The following is a 19,331-nucleotide window of genomic DNA, read 5'->3' on the forward strand; positions in this document are numbered from 1 at the left end:
TGAACTAAAAAATTTTTAGGGACATATTTTCTTGAAATGTTCCTAATTTGTCCCGGGTGATATTTAAAGTACCAATTTAAATTATTAAATCTTCTAAAATTGATTTTAGATGGGCATGTATGGTTTTTCAAGTTTTCTACTTGAATTTTTAAATTTTGAATTTCTAACTTCAATTTTTCATTTTCTAGGCTTGATTTGTCTAACATTTCTAATGGGCAGGATTCAGCTAATATTCCTTTTAAATTTGTAATTTCTTTTTCTAACTTGCAGCAGTCTTTAGTAATTTAACAAATTTAAAAAGTTTATCGGGAGGAAGTGAACGTACCTGACTTACCTTGTTGATATTGTTGTCTGTGTCTCCCCCTGAACTGTTGCTTTCTTCCGACGAAGCTCCCCCTTCATCGATGCCTTCGATGCTCATCTCGGAAGAACTTGAATCGCAGTCGTTGTCTTGATGACTTGCCATCAGTGCGAGTCCGGAGAATGCTTCGACTTCCGATTCGGACGATGTATCGTCCCACGTAGCTTTTAGGGCCTTGCGCTTTTGAACATGCTTTTTACCTTTATCTTTATCCTTGTTCTTTAGCTTCGGGCAGTTGTCCTTAACGTGCCCTTCTTCGTCGCAATTGTAGTAGCGAATCGTTCTTTTCTTTCTACCCTGTGGATGGTTAGTTTTTCTAGAATTGTATAACTTCTTTAATCATTTTACCATCATTACCATTTCCTCGTCGTCGAGAGAAGATTCCGACTCAAGTTCGTCTCTCGATGCTTTGAGGGCGACGTTGTTCCTGGGCTCCTTCGAATCTGCGTATCTTGATTCGTGCACTTCAAATGTCGAGAAAAATTCTTCTAAAGAAATTTTTTCTAGGTCTTTTGAAATATAAAAGGCATCTACTAGTGATGCCCATTTTGGATTTCTCGGAAAGGAATTTAAAGCGTACCTTAGCGAATCTCGGTTACTTACCTCTTCTCCGAGATTCGAAAGTCCGGTGATGATCTCCTGTATCCTCGAGTGTAGATGTGCAATTGTTTCACCTTCTTCAAGATGGAGGTTGGTGAGCTAGTTGCGAAGTAAGTCCTGTCTCGCAAGCTTGGCTTTGGATGTTCCTTCGTGTAGTTCAAGGAACTTCTCCCAAAGCTCCTTTGCCGAGTTGTAGGTGTCGACACGGTTGACTTCTTGTGGCGGAAGTACGCTTAGCAGATGGAATTCTGCTTTCTTGTTTGACACGTAGTCGGCCTGCTCTTTCTTCGTCCATTGATATTTTACTTTGCCTTCGGGAGCTTCAAAATAGAGTTCCATTGTTAATAATAAATCGAAATCAGTACCGAAAAATACCTCCATACGCTTCTTCCAGCTTGCGAAGCCCCCCTCGAATTTTGGCGGGTAGATGTTGGATCCGGCTATCTGGTTGCTTCGTTCGGCAATTAGTCCTCCTGAAGCGTCTCGGCTCTGATATCACTTGTAGGACCGTTGGGTTCTAGCCCTGAAAAAAATAAACAAAGAACCTTCCCGACTTTTCAAACTAACACTTGTGAAATAATCAAAGCAGTAAATAAAAAGCAGAAAAGAAAGTGGCACAGTTGTTTACTTGGTTACAACCGGGGAGGTTGTTAATCCAAGGAAAGGATGAAGCGCACTATCAATCTCCTTTAGACGGAGAAACCTCTTACAACGTTGAAGCACAAAAAGAAAGAAGCTAATCTAAACAGTGGAAAACGCACAAGTATTTTTACAATTTTTGAACTGATGCTAAGCTTCTGGACCAAGGCTATATTTATAGCCCTGATCGGGGTGCCTGGAAGGGGTTCAGAGCGCCCTGGGGGAATAAAACTTTATCCCTAACGTTCAGATCGCGTTTGACGCGATGTGGTCAACAAATCAGGTCTGGGCGCCCGGAAGTGCTCCGGGCGCCCCGGGCAGCTCCGGGCGCCCCGGGCAGCTCCGGGCTGCTCCGAGCGCCCCGGAGAAAAAAGTCAACAGCCGTTGACTTTTTCGTCCTGGACCTCTGCTCCGGTTTGGTTCGGCTCGGTCCGGGTCTTCTATTCCGGATCCGTTCGCTTGGGTGATCTCTGCCATCCGGAAAAGGGCTTACCCGAACCCAACTTCCGGTCTTCTCGAGCGGGCTTCCCTCCGGTTTCTCGTCCCTCGGAATCGCTGCGTGTTTCCTTCTCATCCGCCGGCGTACTTATCCGCAGTCTTCGTCCCTCGGACGCACCGCGTGCCGTCCTTCTCGCTAGCTGTGTCTCTTGCTTCCCGAGCAATCTTCCGCTCCGGCTTTCATCCCTCGGAATCACCGCACGCTTCCTTCTCGTCCGCCGGTGTACTCTTCCGCAGCACCTCGTCCCTCGGACTGTCGTCCTTCTCGCTAACTGCGTCTTCCGCTTGACTACCTGTGCTCCTAAGCTCCTGCACACTTAGACACAATGTTAGTAACAAACAGGACCTAACTTAACTTGTTGATCACACCAAAACAACCTTGGGGTTCCAACAGAAGTATCTCTCTAATTACAACAATAATTAGTGAGATAATCAAGGGATATAAAATTCAAATAAGGAAAGAAGAATATCTTGATATCTTGCGGGATAAATTTGCTATTGAAAAATTTGTGTTGTTGCCTTTTCAAAGCTTTTATAAAGACATCATCTATTTAAAGGTTAGTAGTAAGATGAGGATCACTCCTCGAATAAAGTCCTCCCTAATGTAATGACAGTCCACTTCTATGTGCTTAGTCTGTTCATGATATATTGGATTTGCAGCTATTTGAACCATGAAGAGGAGTAGGAGTAGGCGGAGGAAATCCAAGTTCGGAAAGAAGACCATGTTACCACACAATTTCAGAACAAGCCACAGATATGGTTCTATACTCCGTCTCCGTGGAAGATTTAGAGACACATTCCTGTTTCTTACACTTCCAAGAAATCAAGGCCCATCTTATTATAGACTTTCTAGTATCTGGGCAGCCAACCCAATCTGCATCACTATATGCACTCAATTGAAGAGCAGATTTTATTGGAAAAAACAACCAACTAGTAGATGCCCCAACTAAGTATCGAATAATGCAACGAACTACAGCAAGATGAAGAGGTCGAGGTGATTGTATAAATATGCTAACTATATGGACAACATATAAGATATCAGGCTTTGTGATTGTTAGGTAGATAAGATTACCAACAAGTTGCCTATATAAAAAAGGATCGGGCAAAAGCTCGCCGGATCTTTTCGGTATTTCACATTCACCTCCATTGGTGTATCAACAGGAGTAACATCTTTTAAACTAGCTAATTCAATAAGATCTTGGATATATTTATATTGATTTAAGAACAAACCATGATCTTGAGAGTGAACTTCCAGCCCCAAAAAATATATGAGATGCCCAAGATCTTTCATTTAAAATATACTATGCAATATATTTTGAAGCTTATTGATCTGTCCATTGTCATTATCAGTGATGATAATATTGTTAACATAGACCAAGAGAAAAATCATACCAGTGGTTGTCTTGTAAAAGAAAGGTGTTGAATCATACTGACTTTATGTGAAACAGAAGGTGAGAAGAGTGGTGCGAAACTTCTCAAACAATGCTCTAGGTGTCTGCTTCAACTCATATAAAGAGCGTCTTAGCTTGCAAACTTCATATGATGTTGTCATTGAATCGAAGTGTTATATAAACCCTCTTTAAGATCCCCATTTAAGAAGGTATTTTTGGCATCCATATAATGTAACGACCAAGATTTAGAGGATGCAATAGCAAATATGGTTTTCACTGTGGTCATTTTAGCAACTAGTGCGAAAGTTTCTTCATAATCAAGGCCATATTCTTGTTTATTGCCAAGAGCAATCAATCGAGCTTTGTATCTATCCAAAGATCCATCAAACTTGAGTTTCATGGTATAGACCCACATACTACCAATAGGTTTAACATTTGGAGGACAAGAAACAATATCCTATGGTTTTCCTCAAGTGCTTTAAGTTCTGCTTTCATTGCTGGCTGCCAATGCTCATGTTTCATAGCTTTGTTTATAACAAGTGGGAATGGAAATAGAAGACAAAGTAGTAGACATAGCCATAAGATTTGAAAAACCATACCTTTCAGGAGGTTTGTGAGGTCTAGAACTTCTTAGAAGAGGAGGTGGATCGTTGAAACCGGGATCAGATGCCCTAAGAAGATGTGGAGGAACTTCAGTGAGACCTATAGGAGGATCAGGTGCAAAAGGAGTATGCCTATGATAAACATAACCAGGTTGAAACCTTGGAACTAGTGTTGGTGACTCGGGAAAATGTGGTAAAATAGATAGAGAAGCAAATTCTGAGGTATGTTATGTACTAAAGAAGGGCTGATTTAAAAAAAATAATGACATTCCTAGAGACACGAGTTCGACGAGCATGAGGATCATAGCAAAGAAATCCTTTTTGGGTTCTAGCATACCCTAAGAAAGCACACTTGACAAATTGGGCATTAAGTTTATTTCTTTCATATACAGGAAGGTGAACAAAACAAACACATCCAAATATATGAAGATTGGAATAAATTGGTATATGCCCAAACAAACGAAAGTAGGGAGAATCATTGCTTAAGTTGGGAGATGGTAATCTATTAATCAAATAAACAACAATAGATAAAGCTTTGCGTTAAAAATGAGGGGGAACACAAGACTCAATTAGAAAAGTGCAAACAACATCAAGAAGATGATGATTCTTTATGATCCCATGATTTTGAAGAAAAAATTGAGATTCAGTTGACATATATTCACCACCTAAATCAGATTGTAAGATTTTGATTCTGGCAAAAAATTATGTTTCAACTAATGCATGAAAGACTTTAAACATAGAGAAAACCTCACTTTTAGATTGAAGAAACTATATCCAATTAAAACGAGTGAAATCATCGATAAATGTAACAAAATATTTGTAATATTCATGAGAGATTACAGGGGCAATACCTTATACGTCAGTATGTATGAGTTCTACAATACCTTTTAATTGTCTGCCGACTGGATATAAAAAATCAAGATTTTATCATAGAGGACAGACCTCTAAAGCACCTAACCCCTCAACAAATGGAAACCTTCTCAAAACACATAAAGGCTTTACTCGAAATCAGAGTTATCAGGCCTAGTAGGAGCAGACACAGGACTACAATTATAATTGTCAATTCGGGAACCACTATAAATCCAAGAACTGGCCGGGAAATCAAGGGTAAAGAACGTATGATCTTTAACTACAAGCGACTGAATGGTTTAACAAATAAAGACCAATACAGTCTTCCGGGAATTAATACAATCTTGAAAAAGGTCAGTAATAGCAAAATTTACTCAAAATTTGACCTTAAAAGTGATTTCCACTAGGTCGCTATGCACCCAGATTCCATTGAATGCACGACTTTCTAGTTCCAGAAGGACTATATGAGTGGTTGGTTATGCCATTCGGATTAAAAAATATCCCCGCCATCTTTTAAAGAAAAATGGATAACTGCTTCCAAGGTACTGAAGATTTTATAGGAGTTTATATAGATGATATTCTAGTTATCTAGTATACTCACAAATCGAGAAAGATCATGCAAAGCATCTAAAGGCTATGCTGGAGATTTGCAGGAAGAATGGGCTGATCCTTAGCCCAACAAAAATGAAGATAAGTGTTTCAGAAATTGAATTCCTAGGGCCTATTCTGGGTAATAGCAAAATTAAATTACAACCTCATATTATGCCCAAAATTGCAGACTTTAAGGATGAAGAACTAAAGTCAGCCAAAGGGATGAGGTCATGGCTCGGGCTCCTCAACTACACCCGAAATTATATTCTTAACCTGGGTAAACTTTTAAGCCCATTATATGCGAAGACTAGCCCAAATGGGGATAAACGTCTAAATAACCAAGATTGGGCCCTTATTAAACAAATTAAGGGTCTAATTCAATGTCTGCTAGATTTAGAAATACCTCCGGAAAAATGTTTTATCATCCTGGAAGTAGATGGATGCATGGATTGATGGGGCGGTATATGCAAATGGAAGCAAAGGAAATTTGATCCGAGATCTACTGAACGAGTTTGCGCATATGCCAGTGGAAAGTTTAATCCTCCTAAATCCACCATTGATGTGGAAATAACAGCTGTTATGGATTCTCTGGAGGCACTGAAGATTTATTATTTGGACAAAGAAAGTCTTATCATTAGAACAGATTGTTAAGCGATCATAAGTTTCTTTGGTAAATCTGCAAATAACAAGTCATCCCGAGTTAGATGGCTAGCTTTCATAGATTATATCATTGGGATCGGAATTGATATCCAGTTTGAACACATTTATGGGAAGGATACTCAGTTAGTTGACGCGTTATCTCGAGTAATAAATTCCCTTATTATTTCAGAATGGTCGGGGGAAACCCTCAGCAAACCAGAGCTCATTGAACCAGCCCTCCTGGAGTTAGAGGAAAAACCCAGCCCGGAGGCTCAAGAGATGGTGATCCAGGTTTTCAACAGTTTGGCTGTCTCGTATGGCAGTATCAACAATTTCTCCAATCAAGAAGGCAGTTCCCCATCAACATCGTCGATCGGGGAACAACTACATGAACTACAACGACAAGCAGCGGTAGAAGCACACAAAGCACTTCAGCAGCTTCAGCTACTACACTCCATGAAGAGACAAGCGGGCCAGCGAAGTAGTACGTTTGGTATCCAGCCACCAAGCACATGGACGAACAACTGGAGACAGCTGTGCGGCTAATGCAAGACGTGACCAGAAGGATGGACTCCTTCCACCTGTAAAGACTTTGCGGAAGTGGTGGACCTGCAAAGAATCGTGTACCAAACCCACTAGTTTATGTTCCCTGTCTAGTACATCAATAATGGATTGTAAGCTGTAAAGCAATCCAAATGACTCAAAAGAAGATGCTTTCTTATCTCAAGGCAGTAAGAGCACGTGATGATGGGGCCTAATGAGCACCCAGCGTTTCCACTGACCTTCTATATAAGAAAGACCTTTCCCTTGCAGATCATTCAAGAAACACTTGAGCTCCACTTGGGAAGTTTATGTACTGAAGCAATCTTGCAACTTAATAAAATCCGTGAGTTTTCATCCTTTCTCCTTATTTCTATTAGCTTGTATCTTCGTCCCCGCCACCGCCACTACTACTAGTATAATAATTCCAGTACATCTAACCCTCATACATAAAAACACAACCACAACACACAAATCACTAGTTTTAAGTGGTTTGGTAACCCTCATACTCTATAGCCTATGATCCATTGGTGGATCTTCCTGAATCCCTCTTTCTCTATTTTGATACATTCCGAAGGTGGAGAAACTCTTATAACATTTGTTGCTGCTTATAATCAATACAAGAAAGGAAATACAAAGATAAAAAAGAAAACAAATGTGATTCCATAAGTGCACGTTTGTCAAGTAATAAAAATATCGTCCATTAAGACCGTGTTGTTGAGTACCAAAATATTCTTAAAGGAGTTTATCTAGACAACGAGAAAAGGTGTGTGTAGGGCATGGTTTAAAATTTCGATCTCCATCGAGGTTTTGGTCATGGATCGGAACCAAATAGTTTCGGTACTGTAACATGCCGACATAGTTTCGTTTTTTTAAATATAAAATATATAACTAAAAATAAAAATAAAATATTTTTTAATATATATATATATATATATATATTAAATTAATGGGATAATTTTATTAGTCTTTAATTAAATTTATCTAAATTATCTCAATATAACTTGATTAAAATTATTTACCTAATTTAATTAAACCTAAGTTAAAATTTTAGTTTTCCGTCCACCTGTTCAATGCGACGTCCTAACATGTTGATGGCTAGCGCTATGCCTCTGGACATGTCGTCGACGTCCTCCGGACTAGCTTGACGCATCCAGAGGCATCACAAAGCCAGTGTACGTGTCTGGATGTGTCATCAGGTAGCATCACTCATTTGGACGCGTCATCGGGCCTGCACAACACGTTTGGAGGCATCGTCAGCCAGTGTGATGCATCCAGATTGTCGTCTAGCCAGCTTGACTCTTCTGGACGCGTCTTTGGGCTAGTGTGACACCTCCGAAGGCGGGGCTAGCGCAACGCCTCCAAATGCGTCGTGAAGCCAATGCACGCGTTGCCAGGCCCGCACGCATCATCGGACCCGCATGCATCCGTAGAGCCTTGGGGCGCACTGCGTTAGAGGGGTGCCGATACTGATCCATTGGCGAAACGAAATATTTCGTTGTCGGTTAAAACGGAATGAGATTTTAAATTATGGTGTATGGAGAAAATAAGAGTGCTCGAAAGAAAACGGTGAGAAAACTTGTTCGGAAGACAATTCTAGGATTTCAGTTTCACTATAATTATTGTTGATGAATGCTTCTCTTTTATTTCAACGTATGATTATGTTGAAGGAATTTATCCAAAGGTAATCGAATGTGTCTATGGGAAAAAGAAAAGAAAGAAAACACCGATGTGCTTATCCCAAAAGTGAAATAGGATAAACTCTTTAAGTGCTACGACAAATCGTGTAAGCCTTAAGAGAACTCAACTACTTTTGTGGTAGCTGTACTAGGGAACACTTTCTGAGGGAGGCTTCCGTCATGAGAGCCCCGTGATCTCCTAGATGCAGCCTTTACGTCATGAGAGGAACTCTCAAGTTAGGTTGGAGATTAGGGTTTGCTGATAGGTTCCTCCCCTATTCTCTATGAATCCAAACATATGTTTATATGCCTTGTTTATGGGTTAGGAGTCACCACTCGGTTGATCCCAAAGCGATTAATGTTTAACTTAAACCTAGCAACATAGATGGAAGAAAGAAAGCGAGCTAGAACCAATCAAGCATCATACACATCATAAATTGGAAGAGGAACAATGTATAAATACTATCAAATATAAGTTACTCCCTAATCCATGAATCTGGGAGATTACTCCATCACATGGAGTTACAATCCATAATCATAGAGAAAATCGTTCTATAACTTGAAATAAGAATGAAGTTGAGAAGGAACTCGATTGTAGACGATCTCGATGCTTCTGGAGGAACTCTACATACTCCTTAATGGATGGAATATCTCGACTTCTTGAAGACGACTCCCTCAATTATGGTTTTTCTCACAAACCCTTGGATGTCTTTTAGCCGATGCCTCCTTTTCCCTTTTATAGCTTTTGAAGGTTGCTTGGTCTTTAACCAATTTCAAATAATAAGGGGGAAAATGACCATATGTGCCACGACCGTGTGGCTTGCTGGCTGGCATAGTTCAACCATAGTGCCGAACATGGCTGTGTAGCTGACACGACCGTGTTCGATGCTGGACCATTCGTTGTTGCTCTAATACGTGCTTTGCCTCCAAGTGTGGTACACGAATGTTGAAAGGGCCATGAGTAGGTTGTGCATGGTGATGAAACGATGCTTTGTCTCCAAACGTGTCCAAATGCTGAGATCTTCGTGTCTTGTAATCATAAAATGCAAAAGAGCAGTCTCCTGAATTACAAAGATGAAACTGCATAAAAATGTTAGAAGTTAACGCAGATATACTTATGTAAAGTAGGAAGTACATGCAAAACAAGACTGAAAATATATTTATGAATCACACACGTCAACAAATACAATGCAAAGACACAAATTACAACAATGAATATTGTTTTAGCTTGCTTTCTTTAACTTTGAAATACTCAATTTGACAAATGAATGCAACAGTATTTACCCATGAGTTGATGCTTCAAAATTTCTTCTTAAAGTCATTGGTTTCTAAATTTGCTTGATCACTGCTTTATCCTCTTTAATCAACTAATCCACTATTCTTGTTGGACCAAAACTGCTTATAATTGACTTAATCCTTTCTACCAGTCGACTATTGTTCCTTTATCAATTGACTCACATCCTAATTGATTGATTTTTGACACGGTCCATCATTTCTTTGAGATCTTTGACTGTTTTTTCATTGTGTTATTAGTCGATTGTTCTGCCATCGATTGTTGGTGATAGCTTTTGACTTATTTAAGTAATAACCTATTTAACAATTATAATAATTTTAATTTTAAAATATTTGCTCTTGCTCATCATTTGACTCTATTGGTTTTGAAACAAAAACATTTTTGTTCATTAATATTTTAGCTTTAGTGAGACTACCTTTACTCCAACCAACTCTAAGGCTAGGTCTCGTCTTGCCAAGATACTCCATGTCTCTGGAATTTCCTTGTCTGCTTATTACAATTCGACTTCAACTTACCAAAACTTTCAATACTAGACCATTTTCTTTGGAACTTCCTCCATTATCTAGTGTTAGTCATCCTTAACTCACCAGAACTCCTCAATTATAGTATCAACGGAAGAAAAATATGCACGACTCCTAAAATGAAGTGATGAAAGTTAAAGGATGAGAAACAAACTATCTTTAAGGAGAGGGTAGGAGCACAAATATTACGAGAAATACTTAGCGACTCAAATATAACATAAGATAAGATGACATTAAATTTGAAAATGATAGCTAAGAGCATATTCAATGAGTCAAGAGGACAATCATCACCAAATAAAAATCATGGTGGTGGAATGACGAAGTGTAAGAGAAGGTGACGGAGATATGAACAACCTATAAGTTACTCTACGCTTTTAAAAACGAAAAAAATTTAAAAAAGTATACAATAACTATAAAGAGGCCCAGAAAGTGGTGAGTAAAGCTAAGAATGAAACTTTCGAATACATATATCGACAGTTGATAAAAATGAAGGGGAAAGGGTCATCTATAAAATAGCTAAAGCATGAGTGAGGAAAACAAAGGATCTTATCAAATAAGATACGTTAAAGATGAATCCAATAGAGAATTAGTGAACGATGAGGAAATAAAAGAGCAATAAAAGGAGTATTTTCATCAACTTTTAAATGAACATTTAGGTGATCAATTTAAATTAAGAGATTTAAGTTAAAGGAGTATAAAAATTTAAATTTTTATCATAGCGTCAAATTTCAGAAGTAGATTAGGTGTCAAATAGGAAGCAAAATGGAAAAGTGGTTGGACTGAATAATATTTGAATAGACGTATAAAGTGCTAAGAGAAGCAGAATTTTGAAAGACTTAAGAAGTTATTCAATCTATTATTGAAAATGAAGAAAATGTCAAATCAGTGGAGGTAAGTGCTCTAGTCTCCTATATAAAAACAAAGAAGTATGAATTATAAGGGCATTAAGCTAATGAGCTATATAATAAACTTTTACAAAAGAGTGATAAAAAAAAAAATTAAGGAAACTAAGGTGACTGAAAATCAATTTAGTTATACTTAAAAGGTGACGACAGAAGTTATACGTCTTATCAGACAATTGATTAAAAAAATACAGAAAAGAAGCAATACTTGATATTCATTGCCTTAGGAAAAAGCTTATCTTAGATATTTGAGAGAAATTATGTGAAGAATTTCATAAAAAAAGATATTTGTGTAGCGTATATTTAAATAATTAAGGATATATACAAGGATATAATAACAAAATTGAAGACTTTAGGCAGATTAACCAGACTGTTTTCTATAAAGATAGGATTACATTTAGAATCAACTCAAATTCGATATCTTTTTACACTAGTCATGATGAATTTACTAGACACATCTAAGACACGTTACCATAGTAAATGTTATTGTAGATGATATTGTTTTAATCAATGAGACATATGATGGAGTAAATGCTAAGCTTGAATATTGGCAAGAAACACCAGAAGTAAAAGGTTTTAAACTTAGTAGAATAAAGACAAAATATATATAATTTAAGTTTAATAGTATTAGTTGTAATAAGACAATTGTTAGGATAAGAGATTACTAGTTACTTTAAGTATCTACGATTATTTTTGCAAAAGGATAGGGTCGTTGATAGAGATGTTTTATATATGCTACAAGAAGGATGGTTGAAATGAAGATCGGGGTTTATTTGTGATTGTAAGGTACATCTAAAGTTTAAATGGAAATTTTACAAAATAGAGGTTAGACTTGTTATTTTATATGGAGTTGGATGTTGGACTATAAATCGAATACATGAGTAGAAAATGAGTCACACAGATGAGAAGATTAAGGTGGATATGAATATGATAAGAAATGAGCACATAATTGAGAAAGTCGGGATTGCGCTAAGGGAAAAATGCAAGAAATGTGTTTAAAATATTTGAATATATACTTAGGATATCAGAAAATGTCCCAATTAAACGATGTGAGACCATGACAAATGCACACATTAATAATGGAAGAGGGTGACCGAAACATATTTGGTAAGAAACGATAAAATAGGATAAAATTATTCAAATATAGATGAAAATTTATTAGGGAATTGAGCCCAATAATAGGAGGATTCATATAGTTGACCCCATTTAGTGAGACTAATTCTTAGTGGTTGTTGATTTTTTTTAACAATGTATAAATAGACTAATCACACTAAAAGGTCACTTATAATCCAACTTAAAGACATGTGTACTAAAGATTTATTTAATTATTAGCCTTTACATTATAATATGATTGGACGTTGGGATGGGTCACACTCCTTAAGCAACATCTTGATGGTAGTTAGTGAGAAGTTTTAAATTGCCTATTAGTCCCTTGAGAAATCTATCGTGCGATGGAGAAACTTGATGCAAAAAAGCTTAAATATAAACAACAATAATAACAATGTGAAAATTTTGATAGACGAGCTTATAAGTAACCCATTTATGATAAATTTGAAGGTCATGACAACTTTTAGCCGCTCTTTGTGCCTCTAGAACTGAATATAGAAGTGGGGAAAACATGCGTCATAGTTATGACAACTATACGAGTAGAAGTGGTTCAATTGTAGTACCAACATTGCGGAGGACTGCAAGTGTTCGTGTTTCCTCATTACATGATTATTTTTGTCTTTCTTTCCTTCTATGGGATGAAAGCTTGCAATTGCTATTGTCGTTACTATTTGATTTATTTTTTAGACCATTTCTAGACCAAACTAGTATGCAAACTAGATTAATGATGCCTACACAAAGGAGAAGAAATCATTTTGTTAAAATATTATTAATTTTTTTTCGCATTTCAGCTAATTATTTCCGATTCAACAAATAATACATACTATTATTGCTTGGTGTCCATCATAAAAAAAATCATATTCTACTTATAAAATTGTCAATCCATATTTAAATGAACAAGTGGAGGGTCTAAATGAACAAATGATCAAGGTATGAATCATACGATGCAAGAAGCAATGAAGCTATATAGGCCAACATTATGTTTGTTTTTTTTGGATAATGGTAAATTGTATTAAAGTTGATCAAGGACATACATGAGGAGCACTCAAATCTAAAAACATGCGTTTGAATCTTTCTAAACATCTTGTCAATGTTTGGCACATCCCCTTCATATTGACATCAATTTCGGATTTGCCAAATTAAATAGATCATACAAGATATACCCAAGTGACGGGCTTTGTTGATCATGTTCCCTCCATGATATCGCTGTTGAAACGTCTCTAACAAGGCTGCTGTCCCAAAGTTGTGCCCAATGTGTAGCCAACTTTGAGCCATCTCCCATAGAGGTTTAATGATAGAACACATGAAGAAAAGGTGGTATGTTGTCTCATCCCGCTTGCATAGCGGATAGGTTTTGAAGTCTACATACGACAATCTCACTTTGTCTTTTGCAAGCTACCACATGACGAAGTGGTGCTTCGGGATGATGTAAGGCTTCCGTACCACTACTGCCCATGTCTTCCCACTACTCCGCGGCCTGAAGAAGTCATATGTAGTAGCTCCACGTCGCAATTCTAGATTGAACCATGAGCCCAACATTGCCGCAGCCAGCTTAGCAGAACCAGTCCCTCCACTGGACTGTTTGACGGATGTGGATTAGTTTCTTGATAAGGGGTCTATCAGAAGGTTTCACTTGCCACTCTCACATGTCGGTGCGTTGGAGGTATTGGTTGTGAACCCACCGCACCCAAGGGGAATCCTTCTTTCATTGGATGTTCCACAAGGACTTGGATAGTAGTGCAAAATTCCATTGATAGCTAGATAGGACATACAACGATGATTATCAACTTTTTTACTATATTGCAATAAAATGTGTATAACTCTTGATGTAACTACAAATTATGCTGATGTATCTTCCATATACTGCATAATGGATAATATTCTCTAATGGATGGATAAAATGTTCTAATGGATTTATCCAAATCTTTACATAAATAATATAGTTATACTGCATTCTTTGCCCCTCTAAGCATATGATTAACACAAGTTTTAATTTGGTGATCATGGTTAATTTTGGTTTAAATAACTTAATTAAGTTGCATGAGTAATTGTCCACTTTATATGGGCTGTAATCAAGGTTTTTGTTACTTTTGGCTTGACAAATTTAAAATAGTTGTGTAATCTGACATCACATTTAGTGAGTTATTAGTTATATGAGAATATTGATGTATGAAACCTCTGGCTGTACATGTTAACTTATACAAGCATACTGATAGTTTTGTTGTTTTTAGGTGAGATCACTTACACTAGACGTTAAGGTTTGGGAACCAACTATTATAGATCTATTTTCTGCCCTTGGTAATGCTTTCTGTAATTCTGTCTGGGAAGAGTCACTTCTTACTCAAAATCAAAGGTAAGAAATCATTTGACAGCAATTTTCCTATTTTAAGTCTTGTTGACTCTTGCATTTAGATATTCGAGTGTAAAAATTCTCTTTCAGATATCTTGGTTGTCATAGTTTTCAAATGTTTCATGCAGAATTGATGACCATACCATAGATGTACCATGTATCAAAAAGCCCACATCCAAAGATATTCTTTTGATAAAAGAAAAATACATTCATTCAAAGGTAATGCTAATGGGCACAACTCATTGTTCATCATTTCATGACATCTATTGCTGGATTGAAACATTATGGATGTTAATACTCAATAAATGTCTGTACTTATATTGAGCATATATGTTTCTTTTGCAAATCATTTTCCACCATAGTTCTTTTAATTGAAAATCTAATTTCAGCTTTTTTCTATAAAAAGGAAAAGAAATTGGAGGCCCTGTAAGGGGATTGATCCTAAGGATTATGCCACAAGACCACAGTCTCTACCACCATGCTAATTGGTGGTCTTTGAAGAAAAAAAAAATTTGAGTTTCCTTTTCTTAGCAAACTTGATTAATATATGATTGAAAATGACGGCTTTAGTAAATAATTTTGATTACCAAGTGTGAGAAGATGAAAGAAGCACCGAGAGATAAGATGTGATTCTAACTAGATGCCTATTTGTAGAAGTTACTATTATCATTGTGAAGCCATTGATTTTATTTTATTTTTCAAAGCATTAGAATTGTCTTATTTTTGTTATTTATTTCAAATAATTGGGCTATAGGAGGGATCATTCATGGGGTACTGACTTATGTTGTAGCATTAAAGGAGTGTTGAGTGTTCTTTAGAGGTAAATGAATACACTATGCAGTTTGGAGACTCTAAAACCTGTTTTATGCAAAGTTAATTAACCAGTTGCATTATTTAAATTGATGAATATTGTTTTACCTAAGAAATATGAACAATCATCAGACGTAAATGGCTAAATCTTTAGGAAGCTTAATCATTTTTTGTAATGCTAAGGAGGAATTTAATTTTTCAGAAGTTTTTAGATTTGCAACAGTTTATTTTGGTAGTTTTTGCTCTTTACAGGAAAATTCTCGATATTGGTAATTGTTTTATTTAGTATTGTAGGAAAGTTTTGGTGGAAGTTTTTTTAATTGGAATTATTTTTTAGTTTGTAAATTGGTTTATTTTCTATTTAGACTGAGTTCTTTTAAATAAAGGATTATTTCTTTCCTATAATATTTTTAGTTTATTTCAATTTTATTTTGATTAAAGTATTTAAAAGGGACCTCAATCCTTTATGCTATCTTTCTATAATAAAATTTCTTCTATTTGCTGTGTGTGACTTTTAATCCACTTGTACCTCATCAAGTGGTATCAATTATTTGTAATATATTTTGATCTGTCATGTTGCATCACTTTGACAGTCTGATTTATTCGATTAAGTGTTCTAGACAAGAACATAATTTAACCTTTGCTGCAAATTGTGCCACCAAGATAATATTTTCTGGAGGGATGAAAGGTTTCTTAAACATTAAAAGACATAATACCATGTAGGCTATCACAAACATGTGGCAACATCTGACTTCAAAAAGATTTTCCTACGATACACTTATAATATGACTTAGATTTTGCAGCTTATGATTAACTAAATAGAGTTTTATGCTATTTTATATTTACACTAATTTTCTCATTATGCTCACTGAACTTATCCTCTATTTATTTGCTTGCAGTATGTGGACAAATCTTTGATAATCAAAGAAAGTATCCAATCTGATCCTTCTTTTGTTAATATTCAAATGTGGGAAGCAGTCAAAACTAAAAATGTTAAAATGGCATATGGTCTCCTTGTGGCATCAAATGCCTGTCCTAACTCTCACCATGATGAGGTGAACAATGAGCTTCATCACATTGTGGATACTCCAACACATGAAAATAATGCTATGGCAGGCACAAAACAATTGGATCCTGCCCTATGCCAGAAAATTAATGAGTCTGGTGAAGCTGATAGTTGTTTCCAAGGTTGTTCCCTATCGCATTTAGCTTGTCATGTCGGTGATCCTGTTATGGTGGAACTCCTGCTACAGTTTGGCGCTGACATTAATTTCCAGGACATTCATGGAAGGACACCTCTTCATCACTGTATTTCCCTGAAGAATGATTCTCTCGCCAAATATCTAATCAGAAGGTATGAGTATGGGCATATGCTCTAATGATGGGAAGCTCATCAAAAAGGTTAAAATTTCTGGTGTTTTTTCTCCAGTAGTGATATTTCTGTTGTTCATGTTCGCTAAATATTATTTGCTTCACAAAGAGTTGCTTGGTTTAGTGTTAAGCGACCTTTGAAGCATTGAAATCTGTGAAGTGCAACTATTAGGAAGGAAGGGTTTAAGCTTGTCGCTCCCACCCTGAATGGTGATTCTTCACATTCAACATAGGGCGAGGACATATTGTAGTCAGACCAAAATAAAATTATCTGGTGATCCACACTGCTTTGTGGCAGTTGACGCAAAATTATATTGCAACTTTCTTTGAAATAGTGGGATAGTGCTTCTGATCATGGTTTTTGAATTTCATCATTGGTACTAGCTCGGAATTGTATTGAATGTTTAGGGTAGGATTACAAATTTGATGAGTAAACCTTAAGTATATAACAAAATTAACAAGGGCAACCAATCTACGTCTGATATTTAAACGAGGCTCTCCTGTCAAAATTCTAAAGAGCTAATCATTAAAAAATTGTGTTAATTTTATCTGGCATGATCATTCATTATTTCTTGTTCATGCTCAGGGGTGCAATAACATCCATTAAAGATGGTGGTGGAGTCACTGCCTTAGAAAGAGCAATGGAGCTTGGAGCAATTACTGATGAAGAACTATTTATTTTGCTTGCTGGCCGGTAGTGAAATAGTCGTAATTCTTTGGGAATCTTTGGTTTGCTCATTCTCATTGGTCATCTTCTCGTGTTGGAGACTAGTAATGTAGTTCCATCTTTCGCACCATCAATCATTGCTTAGTCTCAGGATTTATGATAAAATATTATCTTGTGATGTTATTTGGCATTTCCTGCTCATAGGTTATCCATATGACATAATGCCTCAAACTTTATTCAATTATACATTTATTGTTGTAAACATGACTGGATCTTCTTGCTCTGTATTAAACTTCAATATGATCAGATGTGAAAAGAAATTGGTATCGTTTGTCCTTAATTGGCTGTTCTTTTGTATTTACTCCAGAAAGTAATTCATTTGAGTCAGCATTTGGTGAACAAATCACATACATAATCTGATATGTACAATATTATGAATACAATATCATCTGTTCCCTTTAAAAGGATCCATGTTCCTGTTCTAACAAGTTAATTAATTAATTAGAAAAAAATAGCCTTGATTCTGGAAAACATTGTGGCATTCTACCTAACATTTGCATCAATCTTCGAGGGTCTGTAACATGTTAGATAGCCATATTCAATTTCTTCAGTGAAATTAGTTCAAGAATTCTATATTAGCATAAAACATACAATTGTGACGTACAAAACAATATTTCGTTTTTAGGCTGAATGAAGTATACTTAGCTGAGCAAAGTAGATACATGGCCTAGGATCGAGTAAAAAATGTAGATGAGGACAAGTGAAATCCCTTGGCACATGCATATATTCTAGTCTCGTCCCATTGATGAGAGTGCAAAGCTCATGTTTACTGGCAAGCAAGTTATGATCAACTAACTTGCCACAAGCTTTCACTATACATTCAGTTTCACAGTAGCCTTTCCTTCTTTAGTTACATTCATGCTTATCAAATTCTCTGAATGACCCTTTGGCATCCCTGAACTTGGAAAACTGGACTCTGATCCTGGTGGATGGTGGTTCGCTTGAAAGATTGAGGCTTGGTTTTGTTAGATCAATTTTTGATTGAGTCATCGATCTAATGGATTATGCCCATCAAACGATTGACTCAGTCTATTTGGTCTCTTCAACCACGACATAATCATTCTATTTGTTGGCCAATCAACTTAAGTTGACTCCACTATCAATTGATTAAATTTTACCATTTAGTTAATTGGGTCGTCAGTCAACTACTACGGTCTTGATAATTAAGTCTTCACCTAAGTTCCTATGAGGCCATCTCCTAAATACGTCTTCCAAACTTTTAATAAAAATAAGGCAATATGAACTAGAAAGATTTGCACAGATTTTATTAAAAGAGAGGGAATTCTTACAAGGTTCTCTAGCAAGTAGTGTTTTGTAATTCTTAAACAAGATAAGCTTAATCTCCCTAAACTTCAATAAATGATATCTTCAAACAAAGTATCTCCAAGATCCGCTAAGTAAAGGTTTTACAATAAATCATAATAAGGCGACCGGTGTAGGTTAGCTGGATTGCAAAAGGATAGGTCCTAACTTGGATTAATGGAAGATGATACCATAATCCAAGGGCACACCTATATGAGCTAAAGAAGGTTATACCTTACCCTAAGCTGTACATGGTTGAAAATATAAGACTTGAACTTAGTTGATCTTTTGAAGTGTCAAACCATTAGTTCACTGGAAAAGTGAATTACTTGATCGCCCAAAAGGCCTTGTAATTCGGTTAAGGTGGTAGCCAAAAGCCTTAACTTGATAGGAAGGTGGATAGCCAGAAGCCAACCTGTTAGAAAGCGAATTATATGTCTAGACAGTGGGAGGAAGCTATTCGAAATTGGTATACTAAATCACACACTGCGAATCTAGAGTACTTTGATCTTACAGAAACAAAGCCTACAACAAAAGAACTAGCTCACAATCTTGTAG

General features: G+C 36.5%; 1 protein-coding gene across 7 annotated transcripts in view; it reads left to right on the top strand.

Annotated features, from left to right (window-relative positions):
- The window catches only part of LOC121967558 (ADP-ribosylation factor GTPase-activating protein AGD2-like), a 66,397-nt gene extending 48,646 nt beyond the window's left edge, over positions 1–17,751 (top strand). For 6 of the 7 annotated variants that reach the window (XM_042517888.1, XM_042517905.1, XM_042517865.1 and 3 more), the window contains 4 exons: positions 14,445–14,566; positions 14,692–14,782; positions 16,273–16,727; positions 17,331–17,751. In XM_042517888.1, the coding sequence (XP_042373822.1) occupies positions 14,445–14,566; positions 14,692–14,782; positions 16,273–16,727; positions 17,331–17,442 (780 nt within the window). In that variant the 3' untranslated portion in view covers positions 17,443–17,751. Of the gene's footprint in view, positions 1–14,444; positions 14,567–14,691; positions 14,783–16,272; positions 16,775–17,330 lie in introns of all 7 variants that reach the window. The other variant, XM_042517881.1, reaches the window with a different exon arrangement.
- Positions 17,752–19,331: the final 1,580 nt, after the last annotated feature.

This window comes from Zingiber officinale, chromosome 1B (genome assembly GCF_018446385.1).
Source record: "Zingiber officinale cultivar Zhangliang chromosome 1B, Zo_v1.1, whole genome shotgun sequence".
Taxonomy (NCBI): domain Eukaryota; kingdom Viridiplantae; phylum Streptophyta; class Magnoliopsida; order Zingiberales; family Zingiberaceae; genus Zingiber; species Zingiber officinale.